Raw genomic sequence first — 18,978 nt, forward strand, 5'->3', positions numbered from 1 at the left:
ATTGTGGTCATTTTCTTACCTTTATGGTTTCTGTATTAGGCATAGTCTATATTTATGTAAGGTATTGTTCCTTATTTTCTGGTTGTACTTTGATGTTTTCTTATCTATGAAATGATAGTACTTATTTTATCAAAAAAAAAAACCAAATATGCATTATAAATTGGTGAAAATATATTAATTCTCCTTTGGTAAAGGCAACAACTAAATAATATGCATTGAAACACCAATTAGACATTGAAAATTGATGAGAATATTCCACATATTTAATGCTTATATGCAACTCTAAGGGTTGCATATATCACAACCGTTGTTTTAAATACATATTAAACCAATTTTTATATTCTGCATAGAGTCCCAAAAATATTTAAGACGGATCTCTCAATCAGAATAGTAGTAGATAACCATTTTCATGCAACCTTGTGCTTTTTTTTTATATATAAATCTAAATTTAATAAATACAATTTAATTAGTTCTTAAATGGATCAAGAAAAACTAAATAAAGATCAAATTTTTAAGTAAATTTGACGAGAACGAAGTAATTAACAATTATAATATGGTACAAATTTAGCATCCGCGTATAAAATAGTACAATTTTAAGCCTAATGTTTAACAGACAATGCAAATTCAAACCTCAATGAAAGATCAAATTTTTTTCCATGTCCAATTTCATGTTATGTCTTTTCTCAAACCTCTAGAGTTCACTCAATAAGGTTTAAAATTTCACATCTTCTGTTAATTAATGAAAAAAAAAACTCATCTTCCACTAATGGGGTTATCTCCCGTTAATGACATTTGAATTGCACTTTTCGATAAGTGATACGCTTAAAATTGTAATATTTTGTATATAGGCTGAATCTTCTCTCCCTAAATAATCATATGACTAATTTTGTAACTTATCCATATTATTATTGAAAGATAAATTATAAAATAAAATTTGAAAGCTTCTTATTGTGTTATTGTTGTTAAGAGACGGTAATGGAAAAAAAACAATGTATATTATTACCATAAAATTTTCATTTTAGGATACTGTATTCTTGTTTTCAGGTGTCCGTTAAATAGGAATGCCTAGAAAGTAGGGATGTCAATATGGGTCACAACACGATAACACGATTCGCGTAACACGGAAATTAAATGAATTAGGGTTGAGATAAATGGGTTTGGGTCATAAATGGGTCGACACGCCTAACCCGTAAAATAAACGGGCCGTGTCACGGGTTGACTCGCGAATTCGTTGTAACCCGTATAATTTAGACGAGTTTATGGGTCGTGTCAACCCAATCCGCGAACCCATATAACCCGACTCATATAACTCATCTAACCCATATATCATGTAAATATAAAAAAGTTTTATGGATATTAAAGTAATTTTAATTTTTAACCCTAATATATATATATATATATATATATATATATATATAAATTAGTAGATTACAGAATACGTTAGGTTTCCAACTTTCTTTCCCTAACAATTTGTGCTGTCTGTCTCTCTTCATTGACATCCGGTGAACGCTTCAGTCTCCAACCACTTGAGTCTTTTGTTGATTTAATTTTTCACTTAAATTGTCCTTTGCCTCTTGTTCCTGTCCATGAGATCCAGCTTCAGTCAGTTACACTAATTTATCCGAAATTGCGAGCCTAAGAAATTCTAGGAAATTAGGTATTGATTTTGAGAGACCATGAGATTCGACGGCTTTTGTACTCTGGTAGACTGTTAGTAGTTCTTTTTTCTAGGATAGTGAATGCTTTCCTTTAATCTAGAACTCAGGTAGTTGCTTTTAATATGTTTTATTCCTTTGGTATATAAAATAATAAATAATAGACTATCAATCCAAACCAGGTTAATTATGGTCTCTAAATTTTTATTTCTTATTATAAAAGTTTTTAAACTTTTCTTTATATTAAAATTAGATTGATGATGATGTAGTGTAATAGGCTATAGCTACACAACAAATTCATGGATTACCCAACAAAATACACATTAATAATCAAAGACCATCTATACTAAAAAAAATTCTAAAAGCTTGAACCTAACTTCTATTTGTTCTTGTTTTGATCTCAAAGACATGAATTTCATAATCAATTGAATTAATAGTAGTCAAATTTGTAACCTAGGTAGTTGTTTTGCTTCTTTTTTTATTATTATCATGGTTCCTATTCTTTGTTTGACTAGCTTTAATCAAATTAGATACTGAATTTATTTGTTTCATTTTTTTAGTTTCTCATTGTTTTTACACTTTGCTCACGATACTGGGTTAGTAAAGTGAGAATGATAGAAAATTATATTTTGCAGATGACTAGTACTACCCAAGTTTTATTAATTTGTATTGGATTTTATTTTTTCATATGCAATTATGCATGTTTTATTTTTATTTTTTTATCATTTAGTTTAGTTGAATATTTTTTTAGTATAGAGTTGCCAGGTTGACACGTTCAACCCGCTTCTTAAACGAATCGTACCGAGTCGACCCATTTATTAAATGGATTGGGTCAGGATTGGAATAAATGGATCACCTGAGTAAGTCGACACGACACGTTTACAACCCGCGAATCCATATTGACACCCCTACTATAAAGAGCCGAAATCCCCTGAATAGAAGGTCTACATATACTGACTTCTGTAGAGCCGCACCTAATTATTCACGGAGTATTTAACAAAAAAAAAAAAAAAAAAAACTTCAAATTATTTGACTGTTATAAATGCCTAGTATGCATTACCCATTTAATAACTCGAACCGAGGTAGCGTGGTCGAAATCGGCATGCCAATAGCTGCCAAAGCTGCATGATACATACACCCTTGCAAACTAAATAATCTTTTATTGACAATAAATTATTTTGATGAGCATATGTATGACTTTAAAGAAATGACGAAACTGAGTTGTATTTTTTATTTTAAATTTTAACTTTTTTAATTAATCTAACTTTTTTACACTTTTGTTAAATTTCAATTAATTGCTAATTAAGGTACTAAAATTCAAGGGATAATTACTAATTTGACCCAATCAAGGACCCCAATTTACATATCTAACCCACCTTGTCTCAAAGTTACTAAATTAGACATTTTCACCCATTTTGGACAAAACTAACCTTAGTTCTATTTGATGAATCGATCTTCTTCTCCTTCTTCTTCTTCTTCTCCTTCCTCCTCCTCCTTCTCCTCCGCTTCATCCGGTTCTTCTTCTTCTTCTTCTTCTTCTTCTTCTTGTTCTTCTTCTTCTTCTCTGTTTCAACTTCTTCTTCAGTTCATCTTCTTCAATTTCTGATACCAATCGTTAGCGATTTTTGAGATTTTTGACATATTATGTTCAATTTCCCGTACAAATGGTATATTTTTTGCTTATACGCTTGCTTTTCTCGTTGGTTTTCCCTCTTTCATCATCTGTAATGGTATCGTTTCAATTTCCTCTATTTTTCCATAATTTTTTCCATTTTCCTCCTTTGCTGTCGCATTTGTGACGAAATTGTCGCATTTCGTCACAAATGCGACAAGAACTGTCGCATTTCGTCGCAAATGCGACAAGAGTTGTCGCATTAACAAATGCGACAGTTCTTGTCGCATTTGCGATGAAATGCGACAATTTCGTCACAAATGCGACAACAATGGACGAAAATGAAAATAAAATTATGAAAAATAGAGGAAATTGAAACGATACCATTAAAGATGAAGAAAGAGGCAAAACCAACGAGAAAAGCAAGCGTATAAGCAAAAAATATACCATTTGTACGAGAAATTGAACATAATATGTCAAAATTCTCAAAAATCGCTAACGATTGGTATAAGAAATTGAAGAAGATGAAGAAGTTGAAACGAAGAACAAGAACAACAAGAAGAAGAAGAACAAGAAGCGGATGAAGAAGAAGAAGAAAAAGAAGAAAAAGATCGATCGATTCATCAAATAGAACTAAGGTTAGTTTTGTCCAACATGGGTGAAAGTGTGTAATTTGGTAACTTTGAGGTAAGGTGGGTTAGATACGTAAATTGGGGTCCTTGATTGGGTCAGATTAGTAATTATCCCAAAATTCAATCACTAATCCACTGAATTCTGGCATAGTATATTCATTCATGATTTTTATACATATGATTTCAATAAAATTTTAAAGTGAGAAAACATTAGAATTAAAAGATAATGTGCAAAAATATTCCAAACATTGATATTTATGAGTAATTTAACCTCTAACGTCTAAAATTGGATAAATTACCCCCTAACATTGGAAATCAAAAGCAATTTTACCCTTAACGTTAGTAAATTTGGTCAATCTGAGAAATTATACATCAAACTGTCTTCTCGGTTACAAATTTTATCATATACACTTTACATGCGTGTCATTTTATTATTCATTAGTAATAGATCATAAATATATAAATAGACTTGAAAAAAAAGATAAAAAATCAAAAAATTATATTGTATTTTGTACAAGTTGGATAGAAAAATTTAAATATTTCATTGAATTTAAAAATATAATATCTAATTCTATTACTAAATGATATTTTCCTTTCTGAAATCTTCTATTCCAACTATACTCCGGTAACCTGAGATGATAACAGTTATCAGAAAAGGGGGTTGGAGTTCCGACGAACTCTCTCCGATGCTAAAATCAGTAAATATTTGAGGAAATATGAGACTAATTTTAGAGTAATGAAGTAAGAGAGTAAATTATGAATTATGTCCCTATAAATGTTGATCCTCAAGTTATTTATAAGCAAAATAGCGTGTATCGGGAAACATGACAATGTTTAATTGGTGTTCGGACCTTATATTTCTGTTTCGTGGTAAATGCAAATTTGGAGAGCGTGCCTTTGGAATCCAGGATGATCATTGGTCCACGTGTCATCCAAGGCAGCTCCCAAAGAGACTTCTCCCGATACCTAGTGGCCAAATGCAAGTTTAGCCGAAGGGAAGTATACTCATGGGCCTTATTGAGTATGGAACCCAAATGTTAGCTTTCGGAATACGACCAAAGCCAATTTACAACCCATTAATTTAAGGCCTCTACAAGAAAAAGTGGATTTAATGATAGGAAATAACATCATTGAAAGTCGAATTTCACTCATTAAAGGTTTTTAATGAGCGAAATATTCCCCTTAAGGAAGCCCTTCTTACTAAAACTATTAATGAGTGGAATAATTCCGCTCATTAATAACTTACAATGAGTGGATATTTACCATGATTAAAAACAATTTATAATAATTAATAAATATACTCATTAGAAATATCTATAATGGTAAAAAAATACGCTCATTAGAAGTGTTTATAATGATTCAAAATACGCTCATCATAAGTATTTATAATGATTAAGAATACGCTAATTATAAGTATTTATAATGATTAAAATCACGCTCATTAAAAGTATTTATAATAATTAAAATCACGCCCATTAAAAGTATTTGTAATAATTAAGAATACGCTCATTATAAATATTAATAATGATTAAAAATTAGTATTAGTGATCAAACATACTCTCATTACATTTATAAAGCCCAACATTAAAAATGTATATTATTGATGGCAAATATAATATATTTTCACAAATTTACCACTAAAAGATAGAAAATATATATTTGCGAATTCCAACTATTCAATAAATACAACATATGTAAATGTAATATGTTCAAAAAGATTGATAGTAGAGTTTGACATAGAGATAATATTTCCACAATACTTAGCAAAATATATGTTCAATAGGATGATTTGTCCAAAAAAAAATTAACTAGATTGATAATCTCCATCTTGAACCAAAATTCTAAGTAGAATGACAATTTGTCGAAAAAGTTTTCCTATCAATTAGCCTGTAAAAAAAATAACAATAGAGATTCAGAAAAATAAAAATTTACATTTAGAAAATTGAGTAATAAAATAATAAAAAATAACAATAGATGTATTACATTGTACAAAAACAATTAGAGAATGCAGACTAATAACAATATATAGCAGTAAAACCAGCATGATGCAAATGTAGATAGCAAAAAGGTTTATACTACAGATTAATATCAAAAATGGGATAAGGTACAAAAATACACCCAACATTGATAAGAACGAGCAATAATCTCTTAATGTTAAAAATGGTACAATTAAGGGTCTAAGGTTGACAACTTGGTCCAATTTTACCTAAAACTAACAGATCTCCCTAGTCAGCTATTTTTTCCATTCATCTCCATCAGAACGAAAACGCAAAAACTCCAAAATCCTCTCCATGGGAAACAAAAGCAGAAACTCAAAATTTCCAAATGAAATACACAATTACATAGATTTTTTTTATTATATCTCAACCTCCTGCAAATAAAAGATATAGAAATTTGAATCGATCTTTATTATATCTTAGCTTCCCTGCCAATAAAATATGTAGAAAATTGGCTTCAATTTTATTCATGGAAGAATCACCTAAGAGCTCCATTTTAGAGAGAAAAGAAAACACAACAACCAATTATGAAAGTCCATTAAGTAATCAGTGCAGGCTCATTGTTCACCGTGATGAATTTTTCCAGCAAACCTTCTAAAAATATTGGATCCAAATTCTTTCACTTTTTCAAGTCATCGTTCATCGATTTCGCAATTCTGTTTTGTGTTCTAGTATTTGGAAGCTTAAAGATTGTAAAAATATCATCAATGTACAAATATTTTGATTTTTTTGAACCAAATCGGAATGAATTGTGTAAAGATGAACAAAATCGAATCAAACAATAATCGAACCAAGTCATCGTTCAATGTTGGACCCTTAATTGTACCATTTTTAACGTTAAGAGTATTATTGCTCTTTCTTATCAACGTTAGGGATATTTTTGCACCTTATTTGTAACAAAAATATTCAACAGAGTTGTATATAGAGCATTTGCTATGGAAGTGCATATCACTAGAAAGATACTTCATAACAACAAATAAATGAAAAATTGTCAAATATGATAACTTAACATACAAAGTAATTAATATTTAGGTAAATGCTAAGTTAAATTTTATCAATATTAAAAATAAAATGAGTTAGTAATCACACACCTCATTATGGTCGGTATTTGAGGTTGGCAATGCAACTGACGATTGTTGGGCACCACCATCATTCAATTGGTCTAACCTTGAGTTTTTTTTTTCAATCTTCAAGCTCAACCAATTTTCTTTTGATATCACGATTTTCTTCTTCCTTCTCTTGCATTTTATCTTCAAGCTCTTTTTCTTTAGTACATTTGGATCCTAACATATCCTTTCGCTTAATTCCACCTCCATAACCAAAGATATGGCTGTGGCTCTGTGGTCCAAAGCATTTGTCAATAACCTCTATGGTGGAAAGTGAAAGCTTAGATTGAATGGTCTCTACAATTTCATCCTACAAAGATCGAATGAATAAATGTGATATAAAGAAATAAATACAACAATAAAACTCAAGAAAATCAATTTGAAATGTGTAGATATTTCTTTGTTGTTTCAGAGATCAAAATGCAAAATTTTGCCAACTACATTTCTAAACCAAAACACAGGAACTGTGCTAATCTGTGAGTGTCGTATAGTCATTCTTGCACAGGGACTGTGCTAATCTTCTGTGTCTGATATCCAATAGATCGAATAAAAGTAAAGTGGCTATATATATACACGGCAATTATTAAGCAGAGGCTGACACATATATTTATTTACATACTTTACCAAAGGAGCATAATCAAATCTAACAAACCAAAAACAATCTCAACAGATGACATGAATTTAAACCAAGAGTATTGCCCTATCCCCAAATCTGTAAAGGAGACAGAAATAGTGAATTTATCATTTTGCAAATGTGACCATGAGCACATCAATGTAAATTCTCTAGCATGCTTTAAAATAGCACCATAGTAAACCTACATTAAAAGCAATATGAAATCTAACAAAATGAAATTAAATTCCAAAATTATCAAGTAACACACTGAAACAACACGATAGAAAAACTCTCATCCTTTAGAATTGTACTCTAACATGCATATCATAATGTTCTATTTCCTGCATATCAAAAAAGGATTTCACAACTAAAATTAAACCAAATAATAAAGGAGGAAGGCTCAATTGCTGGGTTGATGTGAAGATTATATTAGAATGTGGCATAACCAAACCAATTTGAAACGTTCGGTTCAGCCCTTATTAGTTCTTGAATTTGGTATTCTGTATGTTTGGTCTTCATCCGGGTCAACTATTGCTCACACCTAGGCTCTGCATTCTTGTCACATATTTTCTTTCCTTGGCCATACGACCCATACAACTCAAAGAAACATATCTTTCCCTCGTGTCTTATTTAGATTTTAGTAAGACCATCAATTTGAATCCCTAGTTCTTGAGGCAGATACACCAGGTGATGGCTTTTGATGTTACTTTCTTTATATAATCTTCAAAGCGTAAAAGAAGAAATAGAAAAAAAAGTCTGTCTAGCGTTGAGGCCATTTGGATTCCGTTTAAATAAGGTAAACGAGTCAGTTCGGGTACACCTATGGGCAGATTACAGATAAGCTAAACATTAGAAAATAGGCACAGAATTAAGGGTGAAAAGCCAGGGATGGTCGGATAAGAAAGCAAAAACAGAACAACTCTGAAGTAAGGGAGGCGAAGTCCCAATTTCCTTAGTCTAGTCTGCCAATCATAGTTAGAGTTATATAAGTAGACTTTCTTACACCTGGGTAAAGAATGGGGGAAGAACTACTTGTTAAAAGACTCTTATTGAGCTTTTCAAAGCACTATACTTAGTTTTAGAGCATTAGACTAGCCTTCCGTTGGGGCCTTACTTGAGGGCACTAAATATAGGGAAAAACTTGAACTGCTTTCAAGTCAATGTTTTCGGAGACGCTTGAACTACCTTACGAGGGGGAATATAGCATATAACAAATTTTGAAAACTATAAGAATGTGTATCGAAAATTGCAGCAGTTTATACATAAAGCAAGTTTGTATCAAGCATATTGATATGATTGTAGACTATAGCAGAAAAAAATATGTTTGGAATCAACTAAAACTGCATCAATTTTGTGTGCTATCTGTATTCAATCGATTTATATGTGAAATTATGTGTGCATGCAACTACTTATTCAAGCTTTCTAGAAAAGAAGCACTTGTGCTTAGACACTCTGTATGAGAATATACTTTAACAAATTTTGCATACAAAGTTCTTATTCTCTTTAACGCAAAACCATAGTACTTTTAAAGCTCATTTTTCCATTCATTGAAGATATTATGCTCATACCATTTTTAGCCTCTACAACTTTCAAATTTCAATTTATTATTACCAATTAGATAATTCTATACACTTCAATAGCAAATTTCAAACTATTCTAACCACTCAACAAGTCATTGGCAACAGAATCTAGAAAATCCATATCACAAAGTTTTCAGCATACAAGTACATACTATAAGAAAAAGAAGTTGGAATTTAATGATCCTTACTCAAGTAAGATATAAGAAAACAGACAGATGGAGGTTTAGAAACTTAAAAGAATGTGTGAGACAACAGTTCTGGCAAAATTCAGAATCATAAACACTTGAGAAATTACAATAAAATGCAGTTTGTTTTACCAACTCTGGCAAAGTTCGAGAATCATAAACCACTACAAACTTACAATGAAATGCATTTCAAGATGACTTATCTCGTTGTTCACTTCAAAAAAGTACATAGTTTACAGTATATCAATGTTTATTTTGCTTTAATCTACACGGTTTTTTAGAGTCGGGTATAAAGTACATAATTTCACATCTAGGATTGATGTTCAAATTTGACATATTCCCTATATAAATCAAGTTCATGCAACTGACTAAAGTTAACCTCTTAAATCAAATAAATCAAATTCACTACCAGAAACTTTGATACAACTTTTTTTATCAACATCTACTTATTTAATTAGGCAAAACATCATCAAAACTATATATTGTGACAGTAGAAATAGTGAACTTTAAGAATAAACTTGACCATTCATTGAGCAAACAGAAAAAGGGTACTAAACAAGTTTGGCACTAATTTGAAAGGAAATTTAATTGATTAAGTGCAATAATCATCACTCATAAAAGAGGAAAACATGAGAACATTAGGGAAAACAGGAAAAAAAAGAAATTACCAAGATAGGAGAAAGAGTTACCAACGAACAAGGAGGAAACCCGAGACCTAGGTCGAACAAGAAGCTTAATCCTAGGAATAGAGGTCCCACTACCGATGTGCCTATACCCATTGCTACGAGTTCAACTTCTAATTAGATTTGCTTCAATAGGGACAGTAAAGAGCCCAGACCTAACCTAGGTTATAGGAGAACGCAGAAGTCAAACTATCGTTGATGCGCAAGAAATGCTTCAATCTTCAACAGGGGAAATATTCTTTCTAAGAGGAAGTGAGAAATCCAGACCTAACCTAGGTCGAACAAGAAGTCAAAGGGACAAATTGGAGGGAACGATTTTGTCTAATTTTAGGGGGAATGAAATAATTGGAGGGAAAGGTTTTCTGGATTGGCGGTAAATGAAAATTCTAGGTTAATTTTTTATTTTTTTTAAAGAAAGAAATAGTTAGGTTATTAATGAGTGGATTTGTTTTTTTTTTACAATTATTGACTGATTTTTTAATATATGAAATAATGAGCGAAATTTTGCTGAAATTGAGCAAAAAATTATGTTTTAGTCACTAATAGTAGGGTTGTATATTTTCCACTCACTAAATGTAATAAAACCATTGTTCTGATGAGTGTAAATTATACCCACATTAAATTTTGGTCATTGAATCCTCTTTTTCTTGTAGTGTCAAATAATGTCGTATCAGATGTCCCCCTTAACTCCATAATGAAGCTCTTTAGGGCCTCCTCAATAAAAACACTAAACAGGTGCGCCTACTAATAATGACATCATTTAATCATCATTATTCAACCGTATTCTCAAAGGTTGTCATTATTACCAAACATTTCGAAAGGAATAATAATTGCAAATGCTTCATCTGCTTTTGACTCACTATAAATTCCAGAACGGAAGAGCTCTTTCACTTTTTCATGCTTTCTGCTCCCAAATATTGATGCTTTTCCATTGTTGAAACCTGTAAGTTCTTATGCCTTATCTTTTTGTTATAAGTTTCTTCTTTTCTTGCATTTAAATGGCTTCATCATCATCGAAAAAAGTCCATAAGAAGGCTCGTGCCAACAAACAACCTGCCAAAACTAATGTTGATGTTGAGAAAGTGGCTAAACCTCGTAAAATCAACCCTAGAGTTCCTGAGCAACCTTCTACTGTAACTGCCTTCCACCTTAGGGCTATTGAGGAGCAAAACGCTTGGCTTCATCGAATGACCATTTCACTTTCAAAAAGTGATAAACGGGCTCATATTCCCCCTTCCACCACCAAACTAGGATTATTTACTCAGTACTCAGAGTGGGAGATGAGATTTCCACTGCCTGAGGGTGGTGGCTGTGCTGGATGAGTTTAATCTCTACCCTTGCTAGATTACCCCTAATGCCTGGTTGTAACTTCTTAGTTTTGACAAGGTTTGCACTGATCTAGACATTGACCTAACTAAACCTCTTTTTGGAGATTTTGGCATCCAATTAAGAAACCAGATGAAGATATGGTTTATTGGACTATTTCCGGTCGAAGAAAACCCTTTTTGCTACTATGGAACGTAGATTTTCTTGTATTCTTTTGATTTTTTGTTTTTTTTCTTTGTCGCATGTAATTATGATCAATGTCTACCGTTCATGGCCAAATCATTACTCGTCTTAAGCAAGTGAAAGCTAAAAACGCAACAAAAAAAGCAGCAACACAAAGCTCATGGAGCCTAAATGCTGCTCCCAAAGCTGCAAACGCAGCTGCTGAAGCTCAAGTAACTCCAACCTCTGAGACACCCGTATCCAAAAATCCAAGGGTACATCCGAATCCAGGAACTTCTCTTACTACTAATGCCATATCTACTCCTCCTGTGCCGAACTTTCCTCTTAATTCTGAATCTATTCCATTCGGCTCCACAATGCCTTTAAATGAAATTGCCTTCTCCACTGAAAGAATATCCCCTTCACCATGGCAATTCAGGGAAACTCTAGTCTTTTTGAATGAGTAGACTATTGAGAATATCAAAATATATTTCGTATCTTCCTCACCCGAACACTCCCAGGCCCTTCAAGTTGTTGCTCCAACCAAAGCTATCGTCCCAACTCAGGGTGATATCTTAAAGGGGCCTGAGCAAGCCAAGCTCAAAGGTAAGCTTCCAAAAAAACCTTCCAACACATCAGATTATTCTAATTCAAATATATTTGATACTGAAGAAGCCATCCGAATGGAAGAAATGAATCCACAATTGAACCAAAATTACCGCCTGAAGAGAATTCAGATTGGCTTCCTCGGGATTTTGTATAACCGTACAAGAGGTATAATGGCGTGACAATATATATCCTTATATTCTCTCCACCGGCCTTCAACGAATCCTTTAGCCATCCTTTCATGCGGATATCAAGAGACGTGGCTTTTGGCGATTGTCTTAAGACTGCAAATTTCTTGTTATAAGACTTTGGAGGTTCTGTTAAGACTGCAAATCTCTTGTTATAAGATCTTGGAGGCGAACCTATCTCATGCAGATTCGCCTATTTTATTGTGAACTCTTTCTATTCCTTTCCCTCTATATATTTGTCTATTTGCTCACGACTTATAACATCATTTACGAATCTAGATGTTATCAAAATTGAATCGTTAACTTTTGTTTTAAAATTGAACCGACCATTAATTTATATCAGATATAATTTCTGAAAATTTTGAAATTTTAATTTATTTTTTTGGTTTACTTAAATTTTAATTATTATTGAATAAATATATAGAAAATTCTTAAATCAAATTAAATACCCAAATAATTCAACGGATTGAAATTATTATTTTTTTAAAGAAATGAAGGGAAATGTATCTTTACTCTTTAGATATACAATTAAAATTCTGAGAGTTTTTTAAATCTGGGATTGGAGGATGTCATCCCTCCCTAATTTTGACCAAGTAGCAATAGGAAGCATTCGCCACATGCCTCTCTCTCTCCATTATAATTAATAGTATTACAGTATTGTTTTCAATTCCGATCACGTGACTTAACCTCCCCTCCCCTTGGTTAAAGTTGCATCCACTTGTGGAGTGGAGTCAACTTCTGCTTTCTCTATATATTCCTTCCTTCCTCCACACACACACAAACACAACCCAATCTCTTCTTTTCTTCAACAATGGCTTCCTTTCTTTTTCTTTCCTTATCCCTGCTTCTGCTAATCTCACCCGCCCTTTCACAAAACTGTACCTCACAGACCTTCAAAAACAACAACCTCTACTCTAACTGTACCAACTTACCCACTCTTAATTCCTTCCTACACTACACCTACAATTCCTCCAATTCCTCCCTCTCAATCGCCTTCAAAGCTCCTCCCTCCAAGCCTTCCGGCTGGGTGGCTTGGGGAGTTAACCTCAACGGAACCGGCATGGTTGGGGCTCAGGCGCTTGTTTCTTTTAAATCCAACGGATCATCAATCGTCGTTAAGAAATATAACATCATCTCTTACCGGGAACTCAACGAGACCTCGAAGCTCGCCGTCGATGTTTGGGATGTCAGCGCCGAATCCGATTCCGCAACCGGCGATTATGTGATTTTTGCTTCGGTTAAAGTGCCGGAAAGTATGGAAAAGCTGAATCACATTTGGCAGGTAGGTCCGTCGGTTACGAACGGGAGGCCGGATAAGCACGATTTCCTTCCGCAGAACCTCGGTGCTAAAGCAACACTTGAGCTGATGGCTTCTACAGCAACAGCCGACGGCAGCGGAAATACAACCGGTAATAGTTCCTCTACTGGTGCGGGTTATAGGATGAAGGAATTGAATGCGGGTTATCAAGTTGGGGTGTTTGTTGTTATCTGTAGTTTAATTTTTGGTACAGCTTTATGGTGATTTTATTTCAGATTTTCCTTTTTTGTAATTTTTATAGAGATTTTCACGTATTAAAATGAATAAATAAATTTTCAACGGCAATAATTAAATTTTGATCTCAGTTGCGTAATTGTTTGATTATTTTTTTGTTTTGTTTGTTCTTTTGTGAGTTATTATGATTGATAGGGATGGGTGGGTTTCTCTGAGTGGCAATTATGATTGTGGAGTCTGTGTAGATTGCATATGCTTTAATTTGCTTCATTCGCTTTCGTTTTTATCAATTTGTTTTTAATGGAAAAAGTAATGCAATAATTATATATCTCCAATCAACTTGAACACTTCTTAACATGGAATTTGAGGGTGAGATGTTATGAAGTCAGACTATTAATTCCTTTAGTTAGATGATATTGAAGATTTAGATCTTGTTTGGTTTGCTGTTTACTCATAATTAGTATTAGTTTATTTTTCTGTGTTTTGAAATTTTACTAAATGGCCACCTAATCTTTGAACATTTGAATATTTTTTTTTTTTTTTTTTTTTGTTATTATTTGATTAATTATTAGTGTTGATAAAATTGTGAGGAATTGTTATGGTTTTTTTTTTAACCTGAAAGTGAAGCTTAAATAGATGATGGATTTGCATCCATATAAATAGTGTTTACAAGCCATTCTGGCACAATAGTTGAAAAGAAATCGCTAGCATTGGAACAGGCAAGCCTAGCTACCAAATGAGCCGCACTGTTCGCTAAACGAGAAATAAAGCCTAATTTAAAAGATGGGATGAATCTTAGCATGACTCGACAATCTTCTACAATCATGCCAAATTCAGAAATATCTTGCTTTTCAGAGAGAATAGCATCTACCACAGCCTTAGCATCAGATTTAAATATAACAGCAGAAAAACCCATATTAGCAATCCATAATAAGCTCGTGCGGATTGCAAGAGCTTCAATTACCCGTGGCTCCTTGATGCTAGGGATAAGACTGCTACTACAAAAGAGAAAAACTCCCCTTTCGTCCATAATAACCGCTCCCATGCCGCTGCTCTTTAATTCCTTGAAGATAGCCCCGTCGATGTTGCATTTGATAAAGCCCGGGCTAGGCATGTTCCATCTCTGGGGAGGATTTGGCGGGAAGTGGTTACCTCTCGTCTGTTCGCCCTGTGTGCGCGGGAGTGGCCGAACGGCCGTCAGTGGGACCACCTGCATGTGTGTTGCTTGCAATTGTCGATTGCCCGAAGCTGGTGCCTTCTGTTGATAGGACTTCCAGTCAAGAACAACCTCCAAGCTGATTCACCAAGCCGTGTTTGCCGGCCACCATCTCATGTGCCACAGGACTCTGTTTCTGTGGTCCCAGATTGCTTTGAGCGCACAACAGATTCTAACTAATTCTTCCAGATTGGAGTTGCTCAAGGCTTGCAGGAGCCACTCGTCAATGTGTCTGTTGTCCACTCTCGGCGCAGGAACTCCTGCTACACGCCAAATGTCACCTGCGAAACAACAATCAACAAATAAATGGTTATCCGTCTCTTCTTGCTCCACACATACTGGGCATTCAGTTGAAATGGGGACTCTTCTCTGGGCCAACCGAGCTCTAGTGGGTAAGCACTTTGAACACAGCCGCCAAATAAACTGTTTCAGCTTGGGGGGAATCATCAACTTCCACAACCTCTTCCAACCATCCTGGTCTCTGCTAGCTTCTACTAACCCCATACCTGACAAGTAGCCTGAGTGAACATTGTAGTGTCCATCCCTAGACCAATGCCTGATTCTCATATCTTCCCCCGCATTGTATGGCAAGATAATATCACTAATAGCCTGCACTTCCACTTCGCTAAAGCAGCCGTTTAGTCTCTGCATATCCCACCCTCTCCCATTTTCAAGAAATAAGTCCGCTACCATTAGATTTTCCATTTCGGGGACCAAGAAGGAATTTATGCAGAAACCCTCTAGATTAGGGACCCACTCATCCTCCCAAACTCTGATTGATCTACCATTTTCCACTCTCCATCTAACCCCTATTCTCAATATACTAATGCCTTCCCATATACTTCTCCAAACCATACTAGGATTATTGCCTAATTTGGAGAGAAGTAAGTCCTCCCTAGGGTAATATTTAGCTTTGAACATTTGACTCACTAAAGTATTTGGGAATTTTAGTAATTTCCATCCCTGTTTACCTAACATTGCTAGATTAAACATATGTAGATCCTTAAAGCCCATCCCACCTGAATCTTTAGGTCTACACAATTTGCCCCAATCAAACCAATGAATGTTTCTTCTACCCTTAGGTTTCATACCCCACCAAAAGGAATTCATTAATTTTTGCAGCTCATCACAGATAGATAAGGGTAAAAGGAACGTACTCATACAAAAGGTTGGCAAGGCTTGAGCTACAGACTTGAGAAGCACCTCTTTCCCAGCTTGGGAAAGGAATTTTAGACCCCACGCACCAAACTTCTTGCGAAGCCTATCAATCAAGAAAGTAAAAATCATGCGTTTGGACCGCCCAATGAGCGATGGTAAACCCAGATACCTGCCTGTGTCGAGAGGAGTGCACACACCCAATATTGCTTTGATCTGTGTTCGCAATGGTTCAGTCACATTAAGGCTGAAAAAACCCCTGATTTGCTCAAGTTTACTGCCTGACCCGAAGCCACTTCATATTCTGACAGGATGTTCATGACCTTTCTAGACTCATCAATAGTTGCCCCAAAGAATAAAAAGCTGTCATCAGCAAAGAAGAGGTGTGTTACCGCCGGTGCCCTTCTGCAGATCCTAGAACCTGAAATAAGCCCATCTTCTTCAGCTTTTCTGATAAGTTTAGATAAAACTTCAGCACACAGGATAAAAAGGTAGGGAGATAGGGGATCCCCTTGCCTTAAACCTCTGCCAGGGACAACTTGATCAGAGCACTCCCCATTTACTGCCACCTTGTATTTCACAGTTGTTATGCATAACATCATCCAGCCAATCCAGGTTTCATGAAATCCCATTCTGCCCATAACTGCTTTAAGGAATTCCCAATCAACTCTATCATAGGCTTTGCCGATATCAATTTTTAAGGCAACCTGCCCATTCTTCCCTCTATTCAACCTCTTCATAAAATGTATACTTTCAAAGGCTACCTGAACATTGTCAATTATAGACCTTCCTGGAACAAATGCAGATTGAGTTTCACCAATAATCTTAGGGAGTACCATTTTTAGACGATTTGCTAAGGCCTTTGCAATTATCTTGTAAATGACATTGCACAGGGCGATAGGACGAAAATCCTTCAGCATTCTAGGATTGTCAACCTTTGGTATCAGAACAATTGTGGTGTCGTTTATCCCACTTGGAAATTCCCCCTTACGAAGCCACTTTGCGCAGGCTGCTCCCACGTCTACTCCCAATGTGTCCCAAAAGGCTTGAAAAAAGCCCGGATTTAACCCATCAGGGCCTGGGGATTTGTTAGGACTCATAGAAAATAGAGTTTGTTTAAACTCTTCCTGATTGAAAGGAGCAACAAGTGAATCGTTCATGTCAGGACTGATGCACGTGTCAATTACCTGCATTGTGTCAACCCTAGTCAAATTCGAAGCAGAGAAAACATCCTGAAAATAACTCTGTGCCAGGTCCAATAATTCGGCTTGGTTATCAATCACCTCCCCATTCTCATCTGTCAAAGAGGTAATTGAATTCTGTTGACGTCTAGTTTTGACACTAGCATGGAAAAACTGTGTGTTTCTGTCCCCTTCTGTCAGCCAGAAAACCTTAGCCCTCTGTCTCCAATAACTCTCCTCAGCTTCTAGGGTATCATTAAGTTTTCTTTTGGCTAGGAAATAAGCGGCAATGGAATCCCTGTTTCTACTACTATGTAATCTTTCCATTTGGAATCTCCATTTCCTAATTTGGCTTTTGAACCGCATATTGAAACTCTTTCCCCACACTGCCATTTTCTGAACACACTCCTCCAAATTTTCCTGAACTGGTTTGCCCCTCTGACTTCGCCAGTGACCTCTTACCAAGTTATTGAACTCCTGATCTTTAAGCCAGACCTCCTCAAAATGGAATCTCCTTTCCCTACTTCTACTTCTCTCCCTTTCCAGATGAAGAGAGAGCGGAAGGTGGTCTGAATACCCTGTCATACAAGTTTTGAGGTGATGATTGTCAAATCGATTCAGCCACTCAGCTGAGGCAAAACCCCTATCCAGTTTTTCTCTAACCCAGAGCTCAGACCCTCTACCTCTTTCCCAAGTAAAACGGTTCCCATTCAGAACCAGGTCGCTCAGACCACAATCCTCAATCGTTTTGGCAAACTCCTGCATTAAGGGGTTAGGGTAAACCGCTCCCCCCACCTTTTCATCAGAATTCAGAATGCAATTAAAATCTCCAATCACTACCCATGGGATAGAAGCATATCTGGCTAGACTCCTCAATAATTCCCACGACTCTCCATGCCTACTACGATCAGCAAAACCATAGAAGCCTACTAATCTCCAATCACCTTATGAATAATTAGTGATGATTGTCTCAATATGATGATCAGAGAAACTTTTGATCACCACCTGAGTCCCTGCTTTCCATAACAAAGCTAAACCTCCACTACGACCTCTTCTACTGACAGGAAATGCTCCCTCAAATTTTAACTGTTGTTTAATTAAACTAACTATCTGGTCCTCCACTAGTGTTTCCATCAGAAATACAATATCTGGGCTTTGGGAAGAAACAAGCTCCTTTAAGGAGCGAACTGCCCGGTGGTTTCCCAGGCCACGACAGTTCCAGCTAATTGTTATGGTTAGTATGTAAAAATATCTAATACTACAAACATATTTTAAATTAATCAATAAATGAATTATAAAAGAAAAGAAAAATCAAAATTTTAAATATAATCCATATGGTTTTACCGATTTGCAAATTAATGCCTATAGTTTTTTTTGTTTGTTGTCGCAAAAAAAAGAGGATTGTGGTCACCCTCCCTAGCAAAACTAGGGATTTTTAGGTTGTCATTCGTTTTAATTGTTGATATACTTTTTAAATTTGAAGTCATTAGTTAGGTATTTTTTTTTATTAGAAGAGAGAGTACAATTTAGAGAGAGAAAACTCTAAAAATTATGATTTTCATGATAAATATAGTACTAAACAAATTTAA

The 18,978-nt window shown here is 34.9% G+C and overlaps 1 protein-coding gene across 1 annotated transcript; it reads left to right on the forward strand.

Moving 5' to 3' along the window:
* Positions 1–13,059: 13,059 nt before the first annotated feature.
* Positions 13,060–13,977, forward strand: LOC136228715 (auxin-induced in root cultures protein 12-like). Its single transcript, XM_066017174.1, has one exon. It carries the CDS (start codon positions 13,157–13,159, stop codon positions 13,865–13,867), a length of 711 nt encoding a protein of 236 aa, XP_065873246.1. The 5' UTR covers positions 13,060–13,156; the 3' UTR covers positions 13,868–13,977.
* The last annotated feature ends 5,001 nt before the right edge of the window (positions 13,978–18,978 follow it).

The sequence above is a fragment of the Euphorbia lathyris genome, chromosome 5 (assembly GCF_963576675.1).
Source record: "Euphorbia lathyris chromosome 5, ddEupLath1.1, whole genome shotgun sequence".
In the NCBI taxonomy this organism is placed as follows: domain Eukaryota; kingdom Viridiplantae; phylum Streptophyta; class Magnoliopsida; order Malpighiales; family Euphorbiaceae; genus Euphorbia; species Euphorbia lathyris.

Excerpts from the sequence above, each read along its gene's own strand:
- LOC136228715 (XM_066017174.1), top strand. The coding sequence starts at position 13,157 with ATGGCTTCCTTTCTTTTTCTTTCCTTATCCCTGCTTCTGCTAATCTCA.